At 46.7% G+C, this 26,819-nt stretch overlaps 1 protein-coding gene across 1 annotated transcript in view; it reads right to left on the reverse strand.

Annotated features, from left to right (window-relative positions):
* Window positions 1-26,819, reverse strand: part of LOC146859668 (astacin-like metalloendopeptidase) — a 311,371-nt gene that overhangs the window by 127,911 nt on the left and 156,641 nt on the right. The window contains exon 5 of the mRNA XM_085645618.1: window positions 26,713-26,794. Within this exon, the coding sequence (XP_085501744.1) occupies window positions 26,713-26,794 (82 nt within the window). The remainder of the gene's footprint in view (window positions 1-26,712; window positions 26,795-26,819) is intronic.

The following is a 26,819-nucleotide window of genomic DNA, read 5'->3' on the forward strand; positions in this document are numbered from 1 at the left end:
CCATATCCGCACCCGTCTATCTATATCTCCCTTACACGTTTCCCTCGCTTTGCGCATGCATGTTTCGGTGGATGTTGGGTGCGCAGGCGCATTAAACGTAAAAAAAAATGATATGCTCACCGCTATAACAGCAAAGGACGGCCATCATGCTGACATCAAGCGCTACCAATCACAGCTCTGCAAACCACTGACATCATGCGCTACCAATCACAGCTCTGCAAAGCTACGATACCCTCCCAACCTACTAGAAAGTTTCCTAATCAGCAGTCACACCCCTGCGGATAGTGTTAATATCGGTACCAGGTATTGCTCACAGCGTTGTTAAAAGAGTTCACAACTTTGTTTCCTGTTGTTTCAAGGTGAGTTGTTTAATCTTTGTCTAATTAACTGTGGAATGTAACTGCTGCACATGCAAAATGTACCAATACCTTCAGGTCTGACAGCGGGCGGAACTGGACCTGTTTGTATCGGACGCCCATCTGCGTAACCCCCACTGCCTGCAGCACGCATAGAGTGGAGCGCTCCTGTGCCGCCGAGAATCTGGATGCGTCGCTATTGGTAACTTTGGAGCATACAGTTAGTCCACCCGTGCCCTTCTAGCAAGGGCCCACCAGGCCCAGGCAGTGCACCGCACTGGGTTAATTTTTGTCCTGGGGCCCCCACCTCCACCCAAAAGTGCTGCCACCACAAGCGGCAGTGGGAGAATTGCACCCGCCTCTATCGCCGTATGGGATAGAAACCGTTGCGAAAAAAAACAATAATGCGTAAAGTGTGCCTGAGCGCACAAATAGTAGAGACGTATGTCAGGTGCCTCGAACCCACCCTGATCAAATGATTGTACAAGAGTATCCCAGCTACAGCAAGGCTTCTTGCCCCCCCAGACAAACAACAATAGGGCCGATTGTAGCACCTTAAAGGTAGAGATATTCAGACTAATGGGAATATTTACAAACAAATATAGTAATTTGGGTAAAATAGACATTTTTGTCACCACAATGTGATCCACAAGCAACAGGGACAACCGGGTTCAACGCTCAGCCTTATCTATAATCTGTGTGATAGTACGACCATAGCTAATGGAGATTACCTGATCGGGATCCCTGTATAACCAAACCCCCAGGTATTTTACCGGTTCCCGGGTCCCAGGTCCAGGACAGAAGGAAGTCCAGTTCAGCCTCACAAGTGCCTGCCGTCAGTGGAAACACCGTCAATTTAGCCCAATTGATCCCTAAGCCGGGAAGCCTTCGAATTTATCAAATTCGCGGAGCAATTCCGGAAGGTATGTTGCAGGCTCGCGGACGTATAATAGCATGTCATCAGCATAAAGCGAGACCACAAGCGGTCGCTGCCTGAAATGCAGTGCAGCCGATGCATGCAGCTGGCGCAGCTTGCAGGCGATAGGCTCCAGTGCCAATGCAAAAAGCATCGGTGACAGGGGGCAATCCTGCCATGTGCCCCTGCCAATAGGAAAGGCCAAAGACACCCAGCCATTAACGCAAACTCTGGCAACACGCTTGGTATACAGCACCCTGATCCACTGGAGAAAAAATGGGGGGAGGCCCATTCTTGTGAGTACAGTAAACATATAAGCCCACTGGAGGGAATCAAAAGCTTTTGCAGCATCAAGCAACAACGCTACGGCTTGAAAGTCAGAGTCAAAGTAATGTAGGGTGGCGAAGAACATTCATAGATTATGCGTGGTAGACTGGGCAGGCACAAAACCTGACTGGTCAGGGAGCACCAGCAGGGGAATCAGAGGCTGTAACCGAAGTGCAATCATCTTTGCCAATATCTTAGCGTCAATGTTAATGATTGAAGGGGCCGATAAGAGTCACAACGATTAGATGCCATATCAGGCTTTAATAGCATAACTAAGAGGGCTTCCTTCAAAGAGGGCGAGAGACGACCAGTATCATACGCCTCTGCATGGACCTCAAGGAGTCTGGGGGCTAAATCATGCACAAAGGTCTTATAGAACTCACTAGGGAGCCCATCCAATCCCTCAGCTTTAAATGTGGGGAGAGACATGATAGCAAGCTTTACGTCCTCCACATTAAAAGGTTGAGTAAGATATTGCCTATGACCCGAGGACAGGCACCCAAGGGCGACGTCATCCAATGATGAACTCCGTCCACTCCGGATCTCCGACCGACCCCTGCCCTCACCACGTCTTCAACAAAGCCGACGCTGTCATCGCACCCCACCTGCGAGACATCATCAACACATCCTTCGACACCGCCACCTTCCCCGAGAGCTGGAAGCACGCCGAACTCAGCGCTCTACTTAAGAAACCTACAGCAGACCCCACCGAACTCAAGAACTACCGCCCCATCTCTCTACTCCCGTTTCCAGCCAAAGTCATCGAGAAGACCGTCAACAAACAGCTGGCCACCTTCCTCGAGACGAATGGATCCCTCGACCCATCACAGTCTGGATTCCGTGCCAACCACAGCACCGAGACCGCCCTCATCGCCGCCACTGACGACATCTGAGCCCTGATGGACAACGGAGAAACAGCGGCCCTCATCCTCCTAGACCTCTCCGCGGCTTTCGACACGGTCTGCCACCGCACCCTAGTGCAGCGCCTCAGCAACGTCGGAATCCAGGAGAAGGCACTGGATTGGATCGTCTCCTTCCTCAACGGAAGAACACAAAGAGTCCGCCTACCACCGTACAAGTCAGAGGCCACCGAAGTCATCTGCGGCGTCCCTCAAGGATCCTCACTGAGCCCGACTCTCTTCAACGTCTACATGAGTCCCCTCGCGGCCATCGCACGCCAACACAACCTCAACATAATCTCCTACGCCGACGACACCCAGCTGATCCTCTCCCTGACCAACGACCCCGCCGCCGCCAGAGCCAACCTGCACGAAGGGATGAGAGAGGTAGCCGAGTGGATGACGACGAGCCGCCTGAAACTGAACTCAGATAAGACGGAGGTCCTCATCCTGGGCTCCTCGCCCTCCGCCTGGGACGACTCCTGGTGGCCCCCCGCCCTGGGCACTGCACCCAAACCGACGGACCACGCTCGCAACCTGGGTTTCATCCTGGACTCCTCCCTCTCCATGACCAGGCAAGTCAACGCCGTCTCCTCGTCGTGCTTCAACATCCTGCGCATGCTTCGGAAGATCTTCTGGTGGATCCCCACAGAGACCAGGAAGACCGTCACCCAGGCCCTCGTCACCAGCCGACTGGACTACGGCAACGCACTCTACGCCGGAACCACCGCCAAGATCCAGAAGAGACTCCAGCGCATCCAGAACGCCTCAGCCAGACTCATCCTCGACATCCCACGACACAGCCACATCTCCGGACACCTAAGAGACCTGCACTGGCTCCCGGTCAACAAGAGAATCACCTTCCGCCTCCTTACCCACGCACACAAAGCTCTCCACGATCAAGGCCCGAGCTACCTCAACAACCGCATCAACTTCTACGCTCCCAAACGCCACCTCCGATCTGCCAGCCACGCCCTCGCCGCCGTCCCACGCATCCGCAGAGCCACTACAGGAGGAAGGTCCTTCTCCTACCTGGCCGCCAAGACCTGGAACTCCCTCCCGGCCGACCTGCGCCTGACCCAAGACCACCTCTCCTTCAGGAAGAAGCTCAAGACCTGGCTGTTCGAGCAGTAGCGACACCCCTCCCCCCCCCAAGCGCCTTGAGACCCTACGGGTAGGTAGTGCGCTCTATAAATGTCCTGATTGATTGATTGATTGAATATGAGTGGATGTCATCCGGCTGTGCCGCAGCCTTATTTTCGCAAAGTCTAATGTGGAAATCAAGGATAGTCCCGCTGAACTCAGGTGTGGTAAAATGAGCCTCCCCCGCCTTGTCAAGCATCTCTGTGATATACTCCTGACTACGTGGAGCAGCCAACTTCTGCACGAGTGAGCGGCTGGGCCTACCCCCCTCACCGTAATAGCTAGCCTTACTGCTTCTGGACCTATGAGCCATCTCTTGATCAACAGTGTTGTTATGTTCGGTCACTAATTTGCGGATCGCAGATAGTGTCGCTGGTGAAGAGTCCTTCTCATAGGCAGGTCTAAAGTTGAAATGTCCTTATCTAGTTAGTGAATCCTACGCCTCAGATCCCTCAAGACACCTGCCTGCGCCACCATACAGATCCCCCTAATAGTTACCTTAAATGCTTCCCACATTACGCCGGCGCTGTCAACTGAGCTCTCATTCTCCTTAAAAAAATTACGAATGGCCTCCCTAACTGTGTGCCTGAACACGGAGTCAGTCAATGAGGTTGGTTGCAGTCGCCATGTGAAATGGTGTCTCTCGCATGCAGGAACCTGCAGCTCTAGGAGCACAGAGGAATGGTCTGAAAGCGTCCGAGCCAAATGGTACACCCCAGCTGCCCAAGTACACGCTGCCACAGTGACAAGCCAGAAATTCAGGCGGGACCAAGTCCCATGAACAGAGGAAACAAAGGTGCTCCCGCACACCCCAGGATGATGCAAACGCCACACATCATGCAAACGTCCTGCATCCCTTAGTCCCAGCAACGTCTCAGAAGCCTGCTTAGGTCATGACTTCTCACTGCCCATACGATCAACAGCAACATCCAGCCAGACAGTAAAGTCACCACCCAAGAGTATCTCCACATCTGGAAAGCTGGAGATGCGACGCCAGACATCCGCAAAGAAAGCCGGGTCATCAACATTCAGTCCATACACATTCACCAAAAGCACACTTGCTCCACCCAGCTGACCATGTACAAGTGCTATCCGGCCTTGATCATCTGTCTCAGTTCGAGTGACCGTAAATGGAGCCCCTTGTTTAACCAGAATCATCACACCTCGTGCATAGCTAGAATATGAGGACACCACTCGAAATCTCGCCCACCGACCACCCACATTTCTTTCCGACGAATCTGTAAGGTGGGTTTCCTGTGAGAAGGCTATCCGGACGTCCATCCTGTCCAAATAAGCCAGTACAGACCAAATCTTTTTGGAGGTGTTCAGGCCGAGGACATTCCAGGTTAGGAACTGCACTTTATCACTCAATGAGTCAACATAGGTTGAAGAACCCTGGCAGTTGGATATATCAGAGACATGTGTCTGCAAATTCAACAAAAAAGGTGAATACCACAAAACCAAAGAGAGAAAGTGCTGGACGTCCCCCCTCACCCTCCACCCCTCAACCCCCCTCCCACTTCAGCAACCCCAACTTGCCAAAGCCATCCTAGCCCCCCAAACCATCCCCAACTAGGAAAAAATAAAGCGAAACGTAGATGGGGTAGTCCCAGAGTGCTTCTAAACTCCTATCAGGTAGGAGGTGGCTGGGCATTAATTAGTATCTGTGCCTAGTACAACAATACAGCAGGTAACTTACATTGCAATTAAAACGTGTATACATCAAAAGGCTCAGCTGTAACCACCTGCACACTGGAGAGAATCAAGGAACATATATAGGAGTCAGAACGTTGCACAGATCAAAAAATTGCAACCTCAACAAAAGCTTTGTGGCAGGACAAATAATATAAGCATGCCCCACAGTTCTACTGTTCTTCATTATCCGATGGTATACGGGAGTCGCGTTGCCTCCTCTTTCGATGCTTTGCATGCTCCAGAGTCGCCTTTAGATTATTGAAAATTTTTGAGTCTTTTTCAGGGCCAATCGACAGGCGGGCAAGATATAACATGCCATAAGGAACCCCCTCAGATTGTAAAAAAATTTTTTACAGCCCCAAACTCCCTTCGCGCAGCCTGTACAGTAACAGTAAAATCTGGGAAGAATGATAGCGTTTTGCCCTGATGTTCAATAGTGCCCATGCGTAAAATGACATCACTGTCCCTACATTTCAACACCCGCGCAATAATGGGGCGAGGTGGAGCACCCGGGACCGGCCTAGCAGCGAGAGAGAGATGAGCCCATTCAATAATAAACATAGTAGAAAGCTGATCAGTGACAAAAATATCTTTGATCAAGGTTTCAACAAATGTCTCCATTTTACCCACATTAGTTGATTCAGGTAGCCCAGCAATTTGAATGTTATTATACCTGGAGTGGGCCTCCAGGTCCTCATTCTTGGCCTGAATAAGGGAAAGAACCTTCTCCACATTAAGAGTTTTCACAGCAACATCACTCAGACCATCCTCTGTCACAGAAACAGGCTGCTCGACTTCCCCCATGCGGGTGTTTTGCGTTTCAAGCTGCGATGACGTGGCTCAAACGGTGATTTACAGTCACAATCGTGCCCTCTATTGATTGGAGGCTATGCTGCATGGCCAACAGTGTTGTCTCAATAGTGGAGGGACCCCCTACTGGGCATCCGTCTCTGAATCAGAGGCCGACTTTTGTGGAGTCTTAGTGGATTTGAGCACCTCAAACATGAGGTGAGGTTGAGTTTTATCGGTTCTGCCCGCAGCGTCTTTAATCTGAGCCAATCTATCTGTAAGGGAATGGAGACGAGGAAGACACCTCCAAGACAGAGGCCCCTAAGGCCTTGAGGTTCGTGTGGAGGGGGTACGTGTTGCAACAAGCCCAGTGAGTCCAGTGTTGTACCCAGAGAAGAATTGCTCCACCAAGATGGTCTGGAGATTGAGAACTCAACCCCAGAGATGTATACCAACAATGGCCCTCCTTTACAAAAGTGACACATGGCGTAGGCCCCCTGCCACAGTGTCTCCAATAAACACAGTGAGACCAAGAGAGAGGGACCACCGGAATTCCAGGGGCAGGCCACGAAGCGGTGCACGAGGGGACCAGAAAAGGATAGTACAGTAGCAAGGCCCATGCCAGTCCAGCCCCATCACAGCAAAAATAGAAACTCGACCAGGTGCACAAGAGTCTAACTCCAGCAGTCTCAGGTTGAACGCTATCAGCGTAGTTACTCTAGTTGTATTGCATAGCCAGGGGTCCGCGTGATCAGGGCAGGACACCAGCCATAGAAGGTAAGGACGACCAATGATATCCCCAGTTGACTGCCAAGCAGCTCACTGGGCAGCACCCATATAGGAGAGCGCAGCTCATCCAAGGAGAAGGGACATCGTCGATCACATCCTGCTCCAAGAGCCGGCAACCAGCATTGTACAGACGGAGGCAGAAGCAGGCTGGCAAGTCTCAACGCAGCACACATGCAGTGTCAGGCCCCTGGGCGACGTTACAGAGATAGTCCAAGGCACTCGACTACAGTGGGAGGCAGGCCAATAGCTGGGGAGTACCACTTGGTCACTAGATAGGATATAGGCCACAGAGGCGAGCAGATTCGCAGCACATACGGCGGAGCCCAGGTAAATGCGGAACAGAGCCCCCCGCACGCACCCGTAACCAGCGACGGCGCACAGGCCGCGCCCCGCATCAGGTCCGCACCCGCCACCGCAGAACAGGCCCGCATGAGACCGTGCCCCACTCACCACTGCCAGCACCGGGGGCACCTGGGACGCCGCCAGTCTCCTCCACCGCTCATCCAGGGCAGCCCGGTCGAAGAGAGGCCTCCTCGTCGCCTCGGGCCGCGGATCCTTTCTCGCCGTCAGGAACTCAGCACTTCGTCTCTTCTCAGACTGGCGATCTCCTGCGGGCCACTGTCCACACTACCGGTGACGCAGGCAGCAGGCGAGCCCCCGCCGACTGTGGGTGGGTGCAGCCTTCGAGTCTAGGCTGCCGAGCTCAGGGCATTGCGGGCGCCACCAGTTTGCAGGCGTGCGGCCGGGACCAAGTGTGCTCGGGTTGCGGAGGTTGCAGCTCTCATTGGCGTTCAAGAAGCACTCCGATGCAGGCAGGAGAGCTTTGCCCACAGGATGCGAACTTCAGTACCTCTGGATGACAGGTTTTCTACGGCAGATAATGGTCGGATAGATGCCCAGCCAGGCAGAGCCTCACTAGGGTGCGGCCATCTTGCTGTGCGCCCTCTAGCGCCCCCCAAAGATCAAAGATTTGAACATGAAACCGTGCATAGAATACATTCAGTATTAGCAAGCAAAGTAAAAAAATAAATATGCATAGATATATTTAAGAGATATAGACTGCATCCAAGACATCAACTAATAAAACTTCTCCTGAAAGGGGCTTACCTTAACAAAGTAGGTTCCTCAACACTGCCTGTCCCACCGATGCGTCAGCACGTTGTGATGATTCCGGGCAGTAATGCTTCACAAACGTGTGTGTCGTTTTCCACGTCGCAGCTCTGCAGATTTTTTCAAGTGGCACTCGGCAAATAGAGCCGTTGATGCTGAAACTGCTCAAGTGGAGTGCGGTCTCACAGTTCTTGATAATGGTTTGCCAGCCTTGTCATGGCAAAATTGAATTGCGCTCGCTATCCACCCGGCTATGGTAGCTTTAGAGACTGCAGTGCTTTGACAGCTTTGACCATGAGCTATGAACAATTGATTTGATTTTCTTATGTCTTTAGTTCTTTGCAAATAAAATGTAAGACATCTCTTTAGGTCTAGAGTGTGTAGCGCTCTTTCCGCAGGCGTGGAGGGGTTAGGGAAGAAAGTCCTCAGAATGAGTGGCTCATTCAAATGGAATTGCGTAGGAACTTTAGGGATGAACTTAGGATTCGTCCTCAGAATGACCATTTGATCCGTGAAGCGCAAGAACGCATGGGATATGGTGAAGGCCTGTATTTCACTAACCCTTCTTGTCGAAGTAAGTGCTAGAAGAAGGGCGACTCTGGAGCAGAGAGAAATGGATCTATCTCCTTGTGTTTGCACCATACACAGAAATGTTTCCACTTAAGCCTGTAAGTCTTATTGGTGCTTTCAGCCCTAGATTTGCCAATAATGTCTTTGCAGTCTTGTGCAATGTTAAAATCTCTAAATTCAAAGAATTCAGGAGCAAAGCATGCAGTTGCAGAGATGCTGGCTCCGGGTGACGCACTTGGCCCTTGTTCTTTGTCAACAGCGATGGTGTCGGCAACACACGGATGGGCTGAGATGCCGACAGAAGGAGGATTTCCATGTACCAATGCTGTCTGGGCCACCTGGTGGCTATCAGCAGAATGCGGCAGCATTCCCATTTCATATTCATGAGGACCCTGGGTATCAGAGGAATGGGGGAAAAGCGTATGCATAGATCCCTGACCAGCACATCAAAAGAACATTCCCCCTTGAGTTTGGGAGAGGGAATCTGCTTGCGAAGAATTGGCATTTGGAGTTCAGCTGGGTCGCAAACAGGTCCAGCGCTGTTTTCCCCCAGAGTGCAAATAATCGTACAGCTGTGCTTGTTCCAGCTCCCATTCATGACAGCTGTCGCTCGTTCTGCTCAAGGTATCCGCCAAGGTATTCGGGAGACCCGGGACATGTTCTGCTGTCAAGGAAATATGGTGGAGAGTCAGCCAGTTCCAAAACTGCTGCCCGTCCTGTGACAGAGGTAGAGATTTTGTGCCTCCTTGTTTGTTGCTATAAAACATGCTTGTGGTGTTGTCCGTCCGGATCAACACCGACGACCCCTGTATTCGAGGAAGGAAAGCCCAAAGAGATAAGAAAATGGCTTTCAGTTCCAGTCTGTTTATGTACATCTGCCTCTGAGCCAAGGACCACTTCTCATGCACTTGCAGGTCCTGTAACTGTCCTCCCCAGCCTTCCATATAAGCATCTGTTGTTACAACAAAATCTGGGATGACTGGAAGAAAAGACTGGCCTTGGGATAGCTGTGAAGTCTGAGTCCACCATCTTAGGGCCTCCTTCATCTGAGAAGTGACATTGATTACATCGTCGAAGGAACCTGAGGTTTGAATCCATTGGCGTTGCACTTCCTATTAAAGAGGCCTCATGTGCTAATACTCGTAACCTTTGTTGCCTTTCCTCGGAAAGGAAAGCTCTGTTCTGGATGGTGTCCAGCTTGGCCCTCAGAAATGTTCTTATCCAGTTTGGGAAAATTGAAGATTTCTGAAAATTGACTGAGTGACCCAGTTTGTGAAAAAGAGTGAGGCAATTGTTTGTTGTCTTCTCCACTACATTCCTCTTTCTTCCGTTATAAGCTATCTTGTTCTGCTACCAGCTTTGCAGTTGTCTGTTTTCAGTGCCGGGACGTCCCTTTGGTGGGGCAGCCGTGCGCTCTACAAGTCTCCATAACATAACATACCATAACTAGGCAAAAAGATGGCACCTTTAGCAGCCAGTCATCGAGGTAAGGGAATACCTGATGACCTTTGCTTCTCAAGGCTGCTGCCACTGCAGCTAGGAATTTTGTGAATATCCGTGGGGACAATTTGAGGCTAAATGGAAGGACTCGGAATTGATAGTGGGTACCAGCCACTGTGAACCTTAGGAATTTCCTGTGTTTCTGATGAGTAAGGACATGAAATTATGCATCCTCGAGATCCAATCAAGTTATGAAATTGCCACTGTTGAGGCGTCGTAGGATGTCTAAAAGTGTAACCATCCTGAATATTTGACTCTTTAGAAATGTGTTCAATTTTCTGAGGTCTAGGATAGGCCTCCACTCTCCCGACTTTTTGCGAATGAGAAAGAAGCGGGAGTAGAAATCTTTCCTCCTTTGGGAAAGAGGGACCTTTTCTATTGCCCCTTTCTGAAGAATGATACATGCTTCTTTTTTGAGTAAGTGAAGGTGAGGGGTGTACGATCCCCTGGGAGGGGTATTGGGAAGTTTTTGGAGGAATTCCAATGTGTGGCCATAAGAGATGAGATCCAGGACCCACTTGTCTGAAGTGATGTCTCGCCACTGGTCGATATGCTCAGAGATTGTCGCACCATTCGGGGGGAAAGGAAAAGCGGTAGGTACCTGTTGCAATCATTGCTTGCGGCTGGGATCCCGGCTTTCATTTGGAGCCTTGCCTGGATAAACCAGCTGTATTCGCTTGGCGGTGGGATTGCTGCTGATATCCAGGATGGTATTGCGGCTGGTAGGTGTGGTAGGACTGGGAACGTAGGTAAGTCCCCCTGTAATTGGAGAAGCCCCTACCTCGGGCTCCTCGAAAGGGCACCTTGCGGTACTGCAGGGTTCCAAGTACCTTAGCAGTGTCAGTATCTTTCTTAATGGCGGTAAGCGCCTCATCAATATGGCTGCCGAATAGGCTGTCACCATCATAGGCCATATCCAAGATCTTCCGCGTGGAAATTTGTTGCCTTTAACCACCCTTGACGCCTTAAAACGGCAGCGCCAGCTAACTGCCTGAAACCAGTTGTGGCAATGTCCATAGCAATGTCAATTATTTCTGACACTGCTCTTTCTCCTTCCGTGAGTATTTTAAGAAACTCTTCCTTGCTATCTTCCGGAATGACATCCTTCATTGAACCTATATCGGACTACATTAGGTCTATCACAACGGGCTAAAATGGCCGAAGCGTAAGCTGCCCTAACTGAGACTGCATTGATGAGAATCTTTTTCCAATTCAATCAAGGCGTCGACCTTCCTTGTCTGGAGGAGAAATGCTAGGCGTAGATGGATTTTTTGATCGTCTCTGAGCCGCCTGAGAGATCACAGAGTCCGGTTTAGGGTGACTTGTAAGACACGCAGGAAAGTCCTCCGGGGCTCTATATTTTTTATCCAACCATGGCAGCACAGGAACCACGGAAGCTGGTGCGTTCATGACCTTGATTCCTTCTTGCCAAATATGATCAATGATGGGTATTGATCTGACAGTCTTTCTTGCCTGGTCCTTAAAATCATAAAAGAAAGAGTCCAATTCATGCACAGTTGTTGGAAGATGAAACATGTTAGCGGCTCTGTCCATAATATTATGGAATCCTCCGATATTCTCCGGGGGTGAGTCCGAAGGATGATGAGGCGGTGGGGATGGCGTTGGCGCTATGAAGTCATCCCACTAATCCGCTAATGGAGGAGGGTCTGGTATCTCTCCTTCTTCCTGCTCTTCCTCAGATGTAGTAGGGTCTTCTCTGGGAGGAAGAGGAGTCATGGGACATGGTGCCATCCCATGAGTGACAGGAGGTGGAGGCAGTGGTGCTTGAGGACCTACCTGCGAAGGTGGAGGAGGTACAACAAAATCCTCTTGAGGAGGAAACCTTCTCTTAGAGTCTGCCAACATATTCTGAAAGTCTAGAATTAACGCCACAGGAAATAGCGCAGACTGCTGTCTAGGCTGCTCAAAATATTCTTGGTACTGAACAGGAGGGGCCGGAAAATGCTGGTAATACTGTTCTTCATCATCACATTTATCATCCTCTTCATGATATTCAACGTTCAGTTCAGAAGGACTACGTGCGTCTCGAAACTGGCCTTCGTCCTCATCCGAGTCCTCATCATCCAAAAGATGGCTGGGAGGTAGCGGAGACATTTTTGGTATCCTGAATTGAGGTTGCGCAGATTGCTGGAATGGGGTTGACGGACCTGCATAATAAACTGGATTTTTCGAGGTTAGTGTTGTCGTTGACGGAGAAATTCTCGTCGTCGACGGTGCCGCCGTCGATGGTAAACCAGTGATAGTCGACGGTACGGTCACAGCCGGTGAGATTGCCATCAATGGAACATCTCCAGTGGACGACGGTGTCGTTGTCAACGGTGGTATTGTCGTCATCGACAATGGTGTCATCGTCGACGGTTTTGGCATCAGCCGTCTCATCGTCGACGGTGGTGTTATCATCGATGTCTTTGTCGACAACAGCTTTACTGACAGGCTCGTCGATGATGAGGTCTTTACTCTCGTTGACGGTGTAGTTGTCTATGTTAAAGGTAGCGTCGACGGTATGGAACCTTTTATACTTGCTGTCGATGTGCTAAACACCATCGACGATTTTGACGACAAGAGAGTCACAGTAGTCATCGAAGTAGAAACAGGAGTCGATGGTGAACTTGACCCCGAAGAAGACTTGTGGCCAGTTTTACCTTTGGAATGGCTAGAAGACACTGGTTTTGCCTTTGACGTTCCTGGACTCTGAGGGGATCCAATCTCTGAGGAGACCTTGGGCTGTTTCTCCTTTTTAAGAGATTCCTTCGTCACATGAGAGACTTTGGAATGTTTCCTTCTCTCTTCACGCTGACCACTCAGGCGACCTGGGCCTCTTGAGTGACATAGAGGACGTGTGGCTATCCATATCAGAAGAAGCAGATTGCTTCTTTTTTAGCCATATTAGAAGTTTTCCTTCTCTATCCCTCAAGGTCTTGGTTGAGAAGGTGCGGCAAATCTTGCATTGTTTTATCCCATGGCTGGGATAGGGACAATAAATACAATCCTTGTGTGCATCGTCCACATGCACCCTCTTCTTCCCACAGGATTTACAGGCTCTAAATAATCCTTTTTTATCAGACATTCTTCTTAAAGAAATCTAAAAGATACTTATCTGAGAAATTGAAGAAAACTGATCAGAGCTCAGGAAGAGTCCATTACAAAACGAAGTGTGGTGAAAATCTGAGGGACTCAGCCACTCTTGGGAAGGTTCTGGTTGCTGATTGGCTGAGTTTTCAGTTTGGTCCTTTTTGTAAAAGGAGACTAATAGGCTAAAGAGTATATGGTTGCTACCATAATAGCCTATGAAAATGTAATATTTACTTCTTACTACTTTGTTATTTATGTAGCGTGGGACTCCCACTACGACGACGGGGAATGATTCAGGCATGTGAATCTATGAAAGATACCCCAATACTGGATAATTAAGAGTAATTCGGGGGAGTCCTACCACGCTTAATCAAAATAAAATAGTTTGACATGATCAAAATGATTTTACTCCTTTTTTGGAAAATCAAGCCCCAAATTCAGCAACTTCTGTATGAACAAAAACTAGCTAACACCAAAGTTTGTGAAGAAAAACAAGTTGCTAAAGCGGCAAAGTCCGTAACTATAGTTTCTTGGAACATTGCACGTATAAAAAATTGCACACAGATCCTGAACTTGAAAATGATTTAAAGAGCTTTGACATCATATATTTGCAAGAGACGTAGCACGAAGGAGAATAGCCATTAGAAGGATATGTAGAAATCTGCACCGCTGCACAACAATCAAAGTAAATGGACTTCCAAAAGGGAGACAATCAATTTAAGTATTATTAGATTAACCTTTCTCTTATACTAGCCTTTCAATTAATGCAACATCCATACAAGGAATAATAACAACAATTGGAACTATGAAAGCACCACAGGCCCAATTATAATTTTAAATATATACATTCATCGCAGTTCAGCTCAAAAACAAAGGAATATAAAATGAATACAAAAAGTTCTCATTGAATTGGAAACCTCACACCATGACATCCCACGTATAGTCACTTTTGACTTTAATGCAAAATTAGCTAATCATCTGGGGAGAAATGGCAACCAAAAAAGAACAGACATGAACTGGGGAATTCCAAAATGTCTAAATTTGTACAGTAAATAAACCAGATCATGCATTACTACAAACCTTGGAGGCGCTCAGACTCCAAGCATTGTGAGGGCGCACCCAAGATGACATCCCGATAACCGTAACAAGCAAATCTAGTAAAGCAGGTTATACACTTGTATCACTATTCCATAGGATTCTGTCCTATAATATAATTGTAAGGTATGAAAGTGATCACTGTGCGCTGGCAATCAGTATAATAAATTATAGCGCAAAGTGTCAGATTTATAAACCAATTGACTCACAAGATACAGGTAAAGACTGGTAAAAATGAGAAGGAATAAACTGTCAACAACTAGATATGAGATCTGGAAAAGGAATGCCTCAACAAGTTATTGGGATTACAAAGATCAAATCTTGGCCTGGACTATGAAACAGGACGAATTTAAAGCCACGCTAACAACAACAATCAAAAAATGTATACCCTCACAATGACCAAAGAATCAAATCTAGTATTAAAATACCTTTAGACAACAATGAAGGGCCCTGGACAAGGAACTTGAATCTATTAATTTCCAACCAGGCCCCCAGGCACACCAAAAACTCAGAGATCTGCGTAAATATTACAAGAAATCGATTTGGGAAGCAAAAAGGGCTCAAACTGACCAACATTTGATAGATATAGTACAAGCATTTACAAACAATCCAAAATCTTTATGGACACTAATAAATCAATTAGAGAGAAACTCCATGTGTACAGTCGGCAACAACATTCCTGAAAGATCATGGAAGACATACATAAGTGTCCTATATGGCAAGCAAGAAGCGCATGCATCAAGCAGCACAAATACCCAATGCGAAACATCACTTACCTTTACCCAAAGTTAAATAACAAGAGGGATTGGGAAAAGTAGATGTAACAAATGTCCTCACCGGGGCCACCTATAAAGAAGATCGATATTTTTGGAGCTGCCACTTTCATACCTTGCGACAGATGCAATCATCGAGTGGCTCCATCTTTCAACCAATATATAGGAAAGGCCGCTATACAGCCCTAGATAGCTGCCGCATGATTGCTCTCATGGTCACAGTATTTGCAGGCCGATCTGGAAGAATGGGCTGAAAGGAAAAAAATCTGATCCCATTTAACCCGACAGGGTTTAAACCAAACTCCAGTACTGTAGACAACTTGGTAGCACCTACAATGATCATGGGTAAGTGTGTAACTTCTATGCACATGCTCTGTGGATTTCTTCCAAGCTTTTGAACATATCAACCGAAATCTACTATGGAAAAAGCTGATTAACTGGGACATTTCTTCAAATTAATTGCACGCTGTGCAGCTCTTATACACAAACAATTGGGCAAACTTGGACAAAAACAAATGCCTGACGGACAAAATCTTAATCTAAGAGGCCTGAAGCAAGGCTGCGTTCCGGCGCTAATTCTTTTTGCACCTTTTTCTGGTAGATCTAAGCACCTATTTAGATTCATCCAATTCTCACCCTTAATGTCTGGAGGATACAAAAGTGAGCTCATTTCAATACACCGATGATTTAGTCCTGCTGAACCTGACTGGGATTAGACTCCAAACGATACTTAATCACCTAGATCTGTATTGCACTGAAAACAAAATTACTATTAATTTTACAAAAAAAGGTTGTGATTTTCAACAGGAAAATCAACAAGAAGGGAAGCTGGTCGCTAGGTGGGAAGACAATTCTCCGAGGTACGTCGTATGAATCTCAATGTTTGGCTACAAGATCGATTAACGCATCAACTCTATTTACAAAGCCCAACCTTTCAGCCACTACTTACAGCAATAAAAGTTAAGTTTATTCCAACTCTTTACAGTAGTCTTCCCTGGAAGGTTTGGGACCCTCTTTCGGCTCTTGTTTCATCTTTCCCAGAGCTCATCACCCTCCCAGATTCAACTAGCATTTGGTCTGACCAACCAAAAAGTGGCTCAAACAGGCTGCTTTATTAAATATATATGATTAATAATGGCTTTTGGCAAAACCACACTCCGTGCCCTGCTATGGTGCGAAATCCAAATAAAACACAATCAAATTCAATATCCCCGGAGCACATTTAGTGAGCGCGAGCAGCCTAACATTAAGGGGCAGATTTATGTTTCCTGGCGCATCCCTGCAAATCAGCAAGGATGCACCAGGAATGATGCGTCACGCAAGTTTACCCTTGCGCCACACATGATGCGCCGCATTTACAATGCGGCGCATCATGGCGCAGGAGTAAAAAGATGCGTGACGCATCCGATGGCGTAAGGTTGGCGCAGTGCTTCAGTTGCGTCGCAAGCGCGACGCAACTCCAGCACTGTTCCAACCTACCCTATCCCTAACATGGTGCGTCAAGCCTTACGCCTGCTTCAAGCAGGCGCAAGGTTTTGGCGCATCAGCGTTGGGAAAGTGACTCAGTCAAATCTTATAGATTTGACTGAGTCACTTTTCAGGAGCGTTCCTGCGAGGGAACGCCCCCCCCTCTGTCAACACGCCCACGTGAAACCTGACGCAGGTTTTACATGGCGCAGGGCTTTACATCGTGACGCATCTCCATAGATGCGTCACGATGTAAATATGGCGCAACGTGACGCAGGGTTTACACCGCCGCTGCGTCACAAAAGTGACGCAACGGCGGCGTAAAAGTGGCGCATCTCAGATATAGATCTGCCCCTAAGTCCCTAAAGTCTGACTCTATTTTATGTAGGCCCTGACTCCATCATAGCTCATGGACGCCACCATCTTCCTTAACTTAAACAATAGTAGTCACCATGTTACCTGTTTTATGCAGAATCATTGTCATGTCTGCTTTTAAATGCTGATAACGCCTGACTATATCTTTCTAGGAACTGGATATCAACTCATGCAACATTCGTCTGGGTCAAATGCTAACTCCTCACCATATCACACATGCAGACATATAACCAATAATAATGTCGTCTAAATCTATGTTCTTTTGCCTTATATGTTCATAGATAAAGTCTGGGGTGCTTACCTTGATGCAAGTAATCTATATCAGACATTCCTAAACTTATGGTAGGAAGCCCAATTTGTGATAAGATCTAGTATATAAGGACTGCCACTTTACCACTTGTCAGTAGATGTCCGTCATCCAGATTATCACCCGAGATTCTGCCAGAGATGGTCTCACCTACTGCCAGCACACTTCACAAATGATGCATCTCACCTGAAGCCAATAAAGGCAAGTGCTGGGAAAAAAACGACTGACTGCTACCGCAGTTGGGGGCATATGTATCAAACGATTTTGTATTCGCAAATGCTGCGAATCGCAAAAAAACAGCGTTTGCGAATACAAAATCGCAAAATGAGATGTATGAGGCATTTCAGCCTCGCAATCTTAAGGAATCGCTAAATTTGCGATTTCTTAAGTGTGCGTAAGCATTTAAGAAATCGCAAATTGCGATTTCTTAAATGCAATGTAACACGCACCCAAGTTGTGCGATTTCTCCTTAAGAAATCGCAAATTACCACCAACTTCAAGTTGGTGGTAATTTGCAATTTCTTTGAAATAAGCACTTTTTTGCATATTTCAAAGTGCCATGTGGCGCACATACATGCCCTTAGGGCATGTATGGGCGCCATATGTGCACACATGCTGATTTCAGGGGTGCATCAGGGTGTCATCATGACACCCTTGCACCTTTGAAAATATTCTCAATTTGCGATTAGCAAATAGCGATTCGCAAATTGAGAAGGACTTCCCATTCATTGCTATTGGCCTCCTGGCCCAGAGGAATGAATGGGAAGGTATTCCTTAATTGCGATTTCGCAATTTGCTAATCGCAATTAAGGAATTTTAAGAATTCGTAAAATTTGTGCAAATTTTTAAATACATCCCATTTTGCAATTCTCAAATAGCGATTCTCAAAAAATCGCTATTTGAGAATCGCAAATGGAGATGTTGATACATATGCTGCCCCCTGCTGCTTACCCTTCACTGGGAACACTGTCTTCACACCTGCACTGATAAAGACCGCATTAGTTGTGAACAATGTATGAAGTATCTCTCTTCTCGCTAAGAAACTCTAGTCTGCAAGTTGCTCTGCTTTCCATTCTCTCATGGTATGGTGCATGGAAATAGACGTTTGGGTGTTAGTTCAGAGTGGACAGTTTAAATGGCATTTAAATAATGCTTGAAATGTTAATTATAATTCTCGTTATTTATAATGTGTCTTATTGCTGTTTTTATAATATTCTATGTAGTTGTTTTAGATGTACTGGGAAGCAGATTGCTCCAGTAGTAATAAATACTTTTGAATCAAAAGTGTTCATTCTTCTCAGTACCCTGTGTGGTGTGTGATACTGTATATAATAAAATACGGTTTATTGCTGTTTCCACAGAGCCCCTAATCTCTTCATGGGATTGTTAGTAATCCAAAAGCAATTTGTCTATATCAATTACGCATTGAAATGTGGAGAAGTGTGGCTCAATGGTTAGAGCGGCAAACCTCGATGCACAGCACTGGTCCGGGACCAGGGTTCGATTCCCGCCGCAGCAGGGTTCCGGGCTATAAATTCCTCGGACCTGATATTCTCACCTCAGTGCCTATTCTAATCATGGGTCCCACGCTGCATCTCTGTGCAATAGCTTGCTTAATCTCCACAACGGCCCCAACAGCGCTGGGATGCCTGGCTTCACCATGGGGGTGCCCAGGAGTGGACACTTCACACAGAAAAGCCAGGAAGGGTTCCTACAACGGTATAAGTACAGCGCTGAGATACCCCTAGGGGTGATTTGCGTGCTATATAAGTACATTTACATCTTGCGGGGCTATAAGAACTTGTCTTTTACATTAATCGCTGTTGCACTGATCCAAGTTCACGCCTTGTAGAGCTACATCAAAGTCATAACTTACACAACAGGCCACTCGCTATTCATGTTATGTTACCTTTAGTATTAGTTCTTAGCACAAAATGCATCTCTGTGGCATTTTCACAAGTGAGGGGGCATTGGGCTGCTAAAATATTGTGCTAAACACACAATTACCATTCATGCAAAATTAAAGCGTAAACTCTCTGAATTCTTAGGAAATTACGCATGATTACGCTATAGAGTATTGTGCGATTTACGCTAACCCCTAGTCACAACGTTGTTACCATATTGGACAAGGCTATGAAGTTTTGATTCCACTTCATGCCTCTTCTATCTACTTTAGACACTCCCATTACCTTTATCTCACTCTTTTGGGTTCCTTTTTTAGGTCTCGCATAGACGGCGCATGCGCTGTCGCAAGACCTGTAATAAACAGAATATGGAGGGTAATTTCTCTTGCCGCTTGCCATTGGTTAACTCTGGCATTGCTCTTCTTATCTGGCTTATCGTTGGCTGGTGCTCTGATACGTCACTTCCCTTTTTGTAGGAAGCAGCACAGACCAACTACAGTTTAATTACACTGCTGGCTGTTATCATTTCATTTAGGGACTACTTTTCTTTGCTGCTCGAATTCCTAGAGGAAGTTATCACACTGGGGCGTTGGCACATCTGCCAGCTTCCTGCCCTCACCCGACGCCTTGCTCCACCGCTTTCTACCCGCGACAACGCTTCCGCACTACTCAGGGACAGTCGCCGCTGCCTCATAGCCTCACCAGCGTTGCAGCTGCTGGCCATGGCGTGCTGTTCTAACTTGACCCGCCATACTCCCAGCGCCGGCTCCGGCATCCTGGGTGCCACTAACCGACCATCTGAAACTCGTAGCTCGCGCAGAAGCTGCACAAGCTGCATGCTTACTGAAGCACCAACTTCAGGCAAGAAGCATACATGCCCTGCGAGCCGGAGGCTGAGTGCTTCACACAGTACAGCGAACCCCTGAGCGAGCAGGAGCTGCGCCTGCCTGCCACCCCTGCAGTCCATGCATGGCAGGCTCAGCTTTGTTGACAGCTGTTCTGGCTTTGTGTGGCGTAACGGATAGGGCGGCCAACTTTCACGCTAAGGAACGGGGTTCGTGTCTGGCGGGAGGGTCAAACATGCTGTCATTCTGTGTCCAACGGGAATGCAACTGGTGCTCATTTACATCACTGCTACCTTCCAGTGGAGTTCGCGCTATATAAAACCACAAAAAAAATTAAAAAAATTTGTGCAAGACAGGTTTTTTTGGGGTGGGGAATGTAAATTCAGTTTATTAATGCGCTTGTTCGTCCACTGGGAGCTGTGTATTTTGAGCCTCGCACCGAAACTCAAACGTGGTTCCCCAGCCTCAAAGAGGACTACTCCAGCTGTTACTCCACATCCTTTAAATTTCTCCACACTCTCCATACGAGTGCGTGCGTTTAAACTCTGTCTCCTCTTTTTTTATGTTTTATTTTGCACTTGAATATAGCGTGAACTCGACCTGAAGGTTTCGGAGTGCTTTACATGAGGAGCCAGTTGCGTTACAGATGGACGTACGGAGAAAATAAGTGATTTGCCCAGAATCAAAGGATGTGGTCCCGCCAAGACTTGAAACCGGTTTAAAGAATAGGGTCTGTGTGTGTGCGGGGGGTGGGAGGAAGGGGCTGCCGCATTGTTTATTTTGTAAGCAGAAGCTGCTTCAGTCATGGCGAAAAAACCATCTTTCGCAAAAACGTTTTTGCGCTCTACAGTTTTTTTGCCACTAGCTTGAATTTAGCGCAAATGTAAATTGGTTGATGGCTGCGCAAACTCCCTCGTAGTGGCAATTACTACTTGCGTCTTCACTTCAAAACATCATGACGTCCCTCTAATCAAGGTGGTTTTATAAATATCCACTTTCTTATGCTTTGACACAGAACATGTTAACCTTGTTCTGGTAACATGTTGCAGTTCGAAAACATGCTGTGAAAATGCAATCACTAGGTTTTTTCTCCATGCGTGTCTTCACATGCTGCTGGTAGATATAAAATGCCTGCTGTAAATTGAACACGCGTCCCCTAAGGTCTCCCTCAGAATGGCGGCGTGACCTGGTCTTTCTAACACCAACCAGGAACATCATGGCGATTATCTATCGATTTTCGCAACAGCAAGACTCAAGGGGCGGGATCACACACACCTTAACATTTCAGTTAATTACCCTGACACTGGGAAAACATTCAAGTCTAGAAAGATAGCTATGGCAAATCAACGCGGACTCACTATAGCTTGAAGAATGCAAGCACTGACAAAGCCAATAGTTTTCACTTTAGTATGCTTGTATTGTGAGGGGCTAGCATGCCACCATTTTAGAAAGGAAACTCCTGCTGTATCTGATAACTCATGCACAATTGCAGGAAATTGACGACATTTAGAGGCGCTTGCTGCTCAGGTTGGAAGAAGCAGGACACTGAGCTAGATAGAATGCTAACATTATTAGCAGCTGTTTTATTTCTTTTCGGCATATTTTGCGTTTAAATTCAAGCATCAGGAGATTTAGGTATGCACGTACGTGTTTGTCCTTACTTAAAGATCTCCAATTTATTTGTTGTTTGTATTAACATGCCCTGCAACACTCCGAGTAAAGGCAGCAACGTAACAATTGCCTTTTGTAGTGTCTGAAATAATTACGACACAAAATATAGGCTTAAGAACTGACGTAAAACTTATTGATGTAACTAGCTGATTATGTTGAGAACACATTCTTAAACAGAATTGCCATTTTTCTTTCATTTTTCTCTGGTTTGCATCAGCACTATAGCACATTCATTCATTCATTCATTCATCATAAGTGAGGGATGCTGATAATGCAGATTGGATTTGTCTCAGTGGGTTGCATCAGAGAAGCGTTCACCTTTGGTCTCCCAGGATCCCCGGCTGCAGACTGGCAATCTTGAGCTGAAAGCCCTCTTCGCCTCCCCGCTCAGCCCCACTCCCAGCGCCCGGGAGCTCAGCTCACCAGCAGTAGGCGCTGCTCCAATTAGTACAGTGGTATAGCATTGTCATGAGAAAATGTCTTTTGTTGTCTCCGACTGTTACGATGACAACAAGCATTTGCAATGCAATTGGTCTCCAGTACTACATTTGGCAGTGAGTGAACAATCTTTTAACAATCAAAGGCTTCTCTTCTATTCCAGTCTTGAATGTTCCACCAGGGACAATGACCATCTCTGCCTTATATATGTATATATAAAATTTAGCAATTCATTGGTCCTACGCTTGGAAGTCCAATAATTTAAGGCATTTTTTCGTTTTTTGTTTAAGTGTCCTTCGCGCATTTTGTTTTGCCCGCATCGCTAAGGAAACGCGTTGCCTTCTGTATTTCATGCTCAATACTGGGGTATTTATCTTCCAATTTTTAGATACCACGAAATATATTTTTGAAAAATCGAAAGCATTGCTCAGTTTTCATATATATGGAAACATAACAAAGCCGCCCATTTTTCCATTCGTTCTATCACCATCATCGCTACATCAGGAAGTGATGTTTTTCAGACCCACAACATTTGCACGAAACAAGCAGCCATTTTGAATGAACTACACGCTCTAGTCTATCAGAGAGCAGCCCACTTTCCCGCTGCTTCCTGTTTTCAAACGAGTTAAAAACTCAGTGTTTACTCTCGTGTTGCCATCCACGGAGCAGCACGGAGGCACATTTAAGGCAAGGAAAGGATCCTGAATCACGTAAGACTCTGCCAAGTCTCTAGACCAGGCACACTTACCCCATGCACTGACTTGTTAGCGATCGCACCAAATAGACATGGTGTGATCGCTTAAAGCTAAAACTATGTGTTTTCCTACTTTACCCACAGTGTTTATTCAAGACATCCTCCCCTCCAGTGCAAGCTCATGAAGCCCGTGTATCACACCTAATAGTGTATGTACAAAACGATTTCACGTAACAATGCTTTGTGTGTAACTATCAACAGGCAATAATGATCTCATATATACTGGTATGTCTGTATATGCGGATGATTGAATGATTACTTTTATCAACAGTGCTTTTGATGATAGTGTGTGTTTGTTGTCACTTGTCTAATGTTTGTATATTCTAAGGTATCTGCCATTATACCACGCAATCTATGTGCTGTAGTTCACTGGGTTTAGTATTACAAAACCTACGCTGCCACAGAAAAATATATCAAGAAAAATATATCAAAATATTCTATCAGAACATTCCACAGTATGGTGATGTGCTAATGAAACTATCCAAGGGTAGTTTGGCATTATCTTTTCTTATCTTTTCAGATACCAAGTCGGTTATTGAATACCGGGATCAATGTACCCCTAAGAAACTACAGCCACACATTTTTTGTGTTTTTTTTTAATAATAGGCATACATACATATAAAATCAGTTTGATAAACTGAGTGTAGTAGGGATCACATTCGGTCCTGATGAGTAAAGCAGTGGGGACTGCTTACGAAACATGTTGACCCAGTAGGGGGAATCACATTAAGACACACCCCCTACACCTTATCCCCTTTTTAACGTTCCCAGCCGGAGAAATAAATAACGTAGTTTTTTCTACCAGCCAGGGAATTTTTAATGTATTTTTGTAAATCTTCACTAACCCTACCACGCTCACTCCCTCACCACACATAGCCTATTCTTTCATAAACAACAGTGCTCCCCCGTATTCGCAGGTTGTAGCACGCCCCGCCCCGTAGAGGGACGGGCAGACCCCCATGATGAAGCATGACACTATGGGATTCATAGTGTGTGAGGGGTATTTTAAAAACACTTAGTGTCTTTCCATGGCATCTCATGGTTCACACACCTTTTTTTCACATCACAATAAATAAAACAACAACAAAAATACTAACTAGTCTTTATTTGAATTAGGATAGAATCACATTGTTTATGAAAATAGATTTTTAGCCAGCCTTCTTCTTGCAGTGGCATTCACAGTTTCCTTCTGTCCAGCACTGCATGGGGGCACGGGGTCAGCGCACTTCATCCCCTGGCAGTCTTACACTGGGAGTGTTGGCTTTTGCCTGGTCACATGTATACAGCTGCATGAAAGTTGGGCCCACTAAGGCTGATGCTAGGTCCATGACTGCTTTCATACGCACTTTTCATTTTATTTTTGAAATGTTTGCTTTTTTTAGCAAGAGCAGAGATCTGCGGGCGCCTACACACCAGTGCTCCAGTCTGCTGGCGGCAGCAGCAGTAGTGACTGAAAGTCATTGGAATCCCTTTTCACTGCTGTCTAGAAAAAAACATCCTTGGCGTTATGAAAGGTTCACTAGATAAGATATTCTTCAATTAATATTCTGCTCAGTTAGAACACCACATCACCAACTGAGATCCTGGCATTTGGTTCGCATAAAGGAAGACTAAAATCCACAGAGTATGAGTTACAATTCGTCCTAGAAGTAAAACTCGAGAACCCTGTAGGATGCCTTAGAGCCAACCCCACCCCACCCCAAGGTTTATAACAATTCATATTGAGCCCAGTTCCTATAGTTGATTTGACTTCGAAAGCCTGAAGCTGATATCATTAGGGCCCACTTCTTGACTGGTGAAATCAAGAAACATGACCAGGTCTCCCTAAACCTGCAGCTTTGATCAGACTTGTCTTCCATTGGCTTCTTGTCATAGAGCAGATCATCTGAGACACTTCACCACCATCAAGATAAGCATGGAGGCAATGAACATCATTGTTGGCCTTACTGGACTGGTTGTCCAAGGGATGTATCAGCTACATCCCACGCCGCTCTTCAGAATATCTTCTGGGTCAGTGTTTTTGAAGCCCCGTTCTGGAGCATCTCGTTCTTCAACTTGAGAGTGCTCGACAGGTTTGCGCCATCTTTAATCCCTTTGAACGATGGATTAGATGACACTTGGAACTCTCAATGCAGCTCTGAAGAATCATGGAGGACAGGTTGAACGTAAGACCTCCACTGATGGACAGTTGGTATTCTGGGCCGCCTCCACTATCCGAGACAGGGAATCTGACGTCACCATCTTCTACTTAAGTGACTTCCCTCACAGTGTATCACGGCTCGGGACATGAGGCGGTCCGCACTCAGATCCAGTGTCCAAACCTGTACCTTCAGCGATTCTGCAGACTCTAAAGGAATTTATTATCTTTGCTTCATTTCTCTGACGTGTATAATGATTGCAATATTTGCTACACTCTAGGATAGTTCATACCTTTTTCTTTTTTAGCCAAAGGGATTATTTAAGTGACACATGATAAAACTGTAAAGTGGTGTAAAGGGGCTGCGACGGAAGATGAGCCCTCCTCACTAACCAGTCCTTAATGTGGATGCCCTGGGTGGGTACCACTGGGAGCACACACGCTGGATTCATCTGCCACTTGCAGGACTGGCGCAAGGCTCTCAGTGAGTAGTAGCCCTGGAACTACTGCTCATTGCACTATATGATAAGGTATATCATTCACAAGCATGGCTAGGACACAGCTCAGAAACCATATCATGACTGCAAACCCTGGACAAGACAACAGATACAATCAATGCTCCTGCAGCAGATACAGGCGTGCACAGGCAGAGGGGGTGGGCGCCTGACCTAAGCGGCTGATAATATTGACGTCAGCGCCTCATGGGTAATAAGAGTGCTCTACACATCCACCGTACCATACATTACATGACTGTGATTTGTAGCAAATTAAATACAAATGTCTTTGCTTATTTCTTCAAAATGTGCCTGTCAACAATATCTCCTCCACATAGCAACGATGCTAGAGTCTCTTTGAAGGTGCGAGTGCAGGATGGAGGGGCCGGGGACATATCACACAACCTACATTTTCAATGCTAAGCGCATGCTCTTCGCCTGAGAAGAGAACCGTCTGAGGTGAGTAGATTTATTAAATATGTGGGTCGTGCTTTGGTTACTAAGAGTTTGATAGCTCAGTCCACATGACCTGGAATGTCAGAACCAACTGCTATTAACAAAGGGACTTTATGGGCCCCTTTGTCCCAGCTGGAGCTGAACTGGCCCTGGGGCAGATGAGGTGGCCCCCTCCTCTGAGAGGCCTGCTGGGTGGAACTGAGCCATAGAAGGTGGGCACCAGGTGTCTTTCCACCAATCCCTGCATGGCAAGTGTAGGCAGGTGAAGGCCACGGGCAATGCCTACGCTCACTCTCTCCCTACAATGACTAGCAAATACACCGACCCAAACAACCATTGGTCTGTCCAAGAAGATTTGTATGGAAAGGGGGTGAAGGTGGGTTGTCAAAGGTCCTCCTGGGCAAGTAGGGGGATAGTCCCCACAGACAAACAATACATGTGGGAAACAGTTCAGGTACAAATAAGAGACTGGGGAGCAGTCATCCTGCTTGCCCCCCATCGGGGAGGTGGGGGTGGATGAAGTGAAACTGACAATGAGGCCAACTGCGGAAGTTTGGCTGTGGGGGCCTGAGGTCAAAGGGTGAACAAACGGGAGAGAACAGCCGGCGCCTGTGAGTGTGGGTTGAAATGTATAGGGTGAGAGGTTCTTTAGTTATAATTATCTAAGGCAGAGTTGATTATGGATTTTACTTTGCAAGGAGCTGGGGACAGAGTTAGCTTTTGTGTTCCTCTAATAAACACAAGTTTTGATATCCTGATATCTCTTCTCAAGCCCCCCCTCACCCCAACCCCGACGAGCAGCGCCTTACCTGTTATAGTGCATCACTGACGCATAGTCATATGGAACGCCCAAGGTATCGCCGTCATCTTTCGCAAAATTGCTCCAGTCACCTGCATTGGGTGAAACAAACAAATT

The sequence above is a fragment of the Triturus cristatus genome, chromosome 3_1 (genome assembly GCF_964204655.1).
Source record: "Triturus cristatus chromosome 3_1, aTriCri1.1, whole genome shotgun sequence".
In the NCBI taxonomy this organism is placed as follows: domain Eukaryota; kingdom Metazoa; phylum Chordata; class Amphibia; order Caudata; family Salamandridae; genus Triturus; species Triturus cristatus.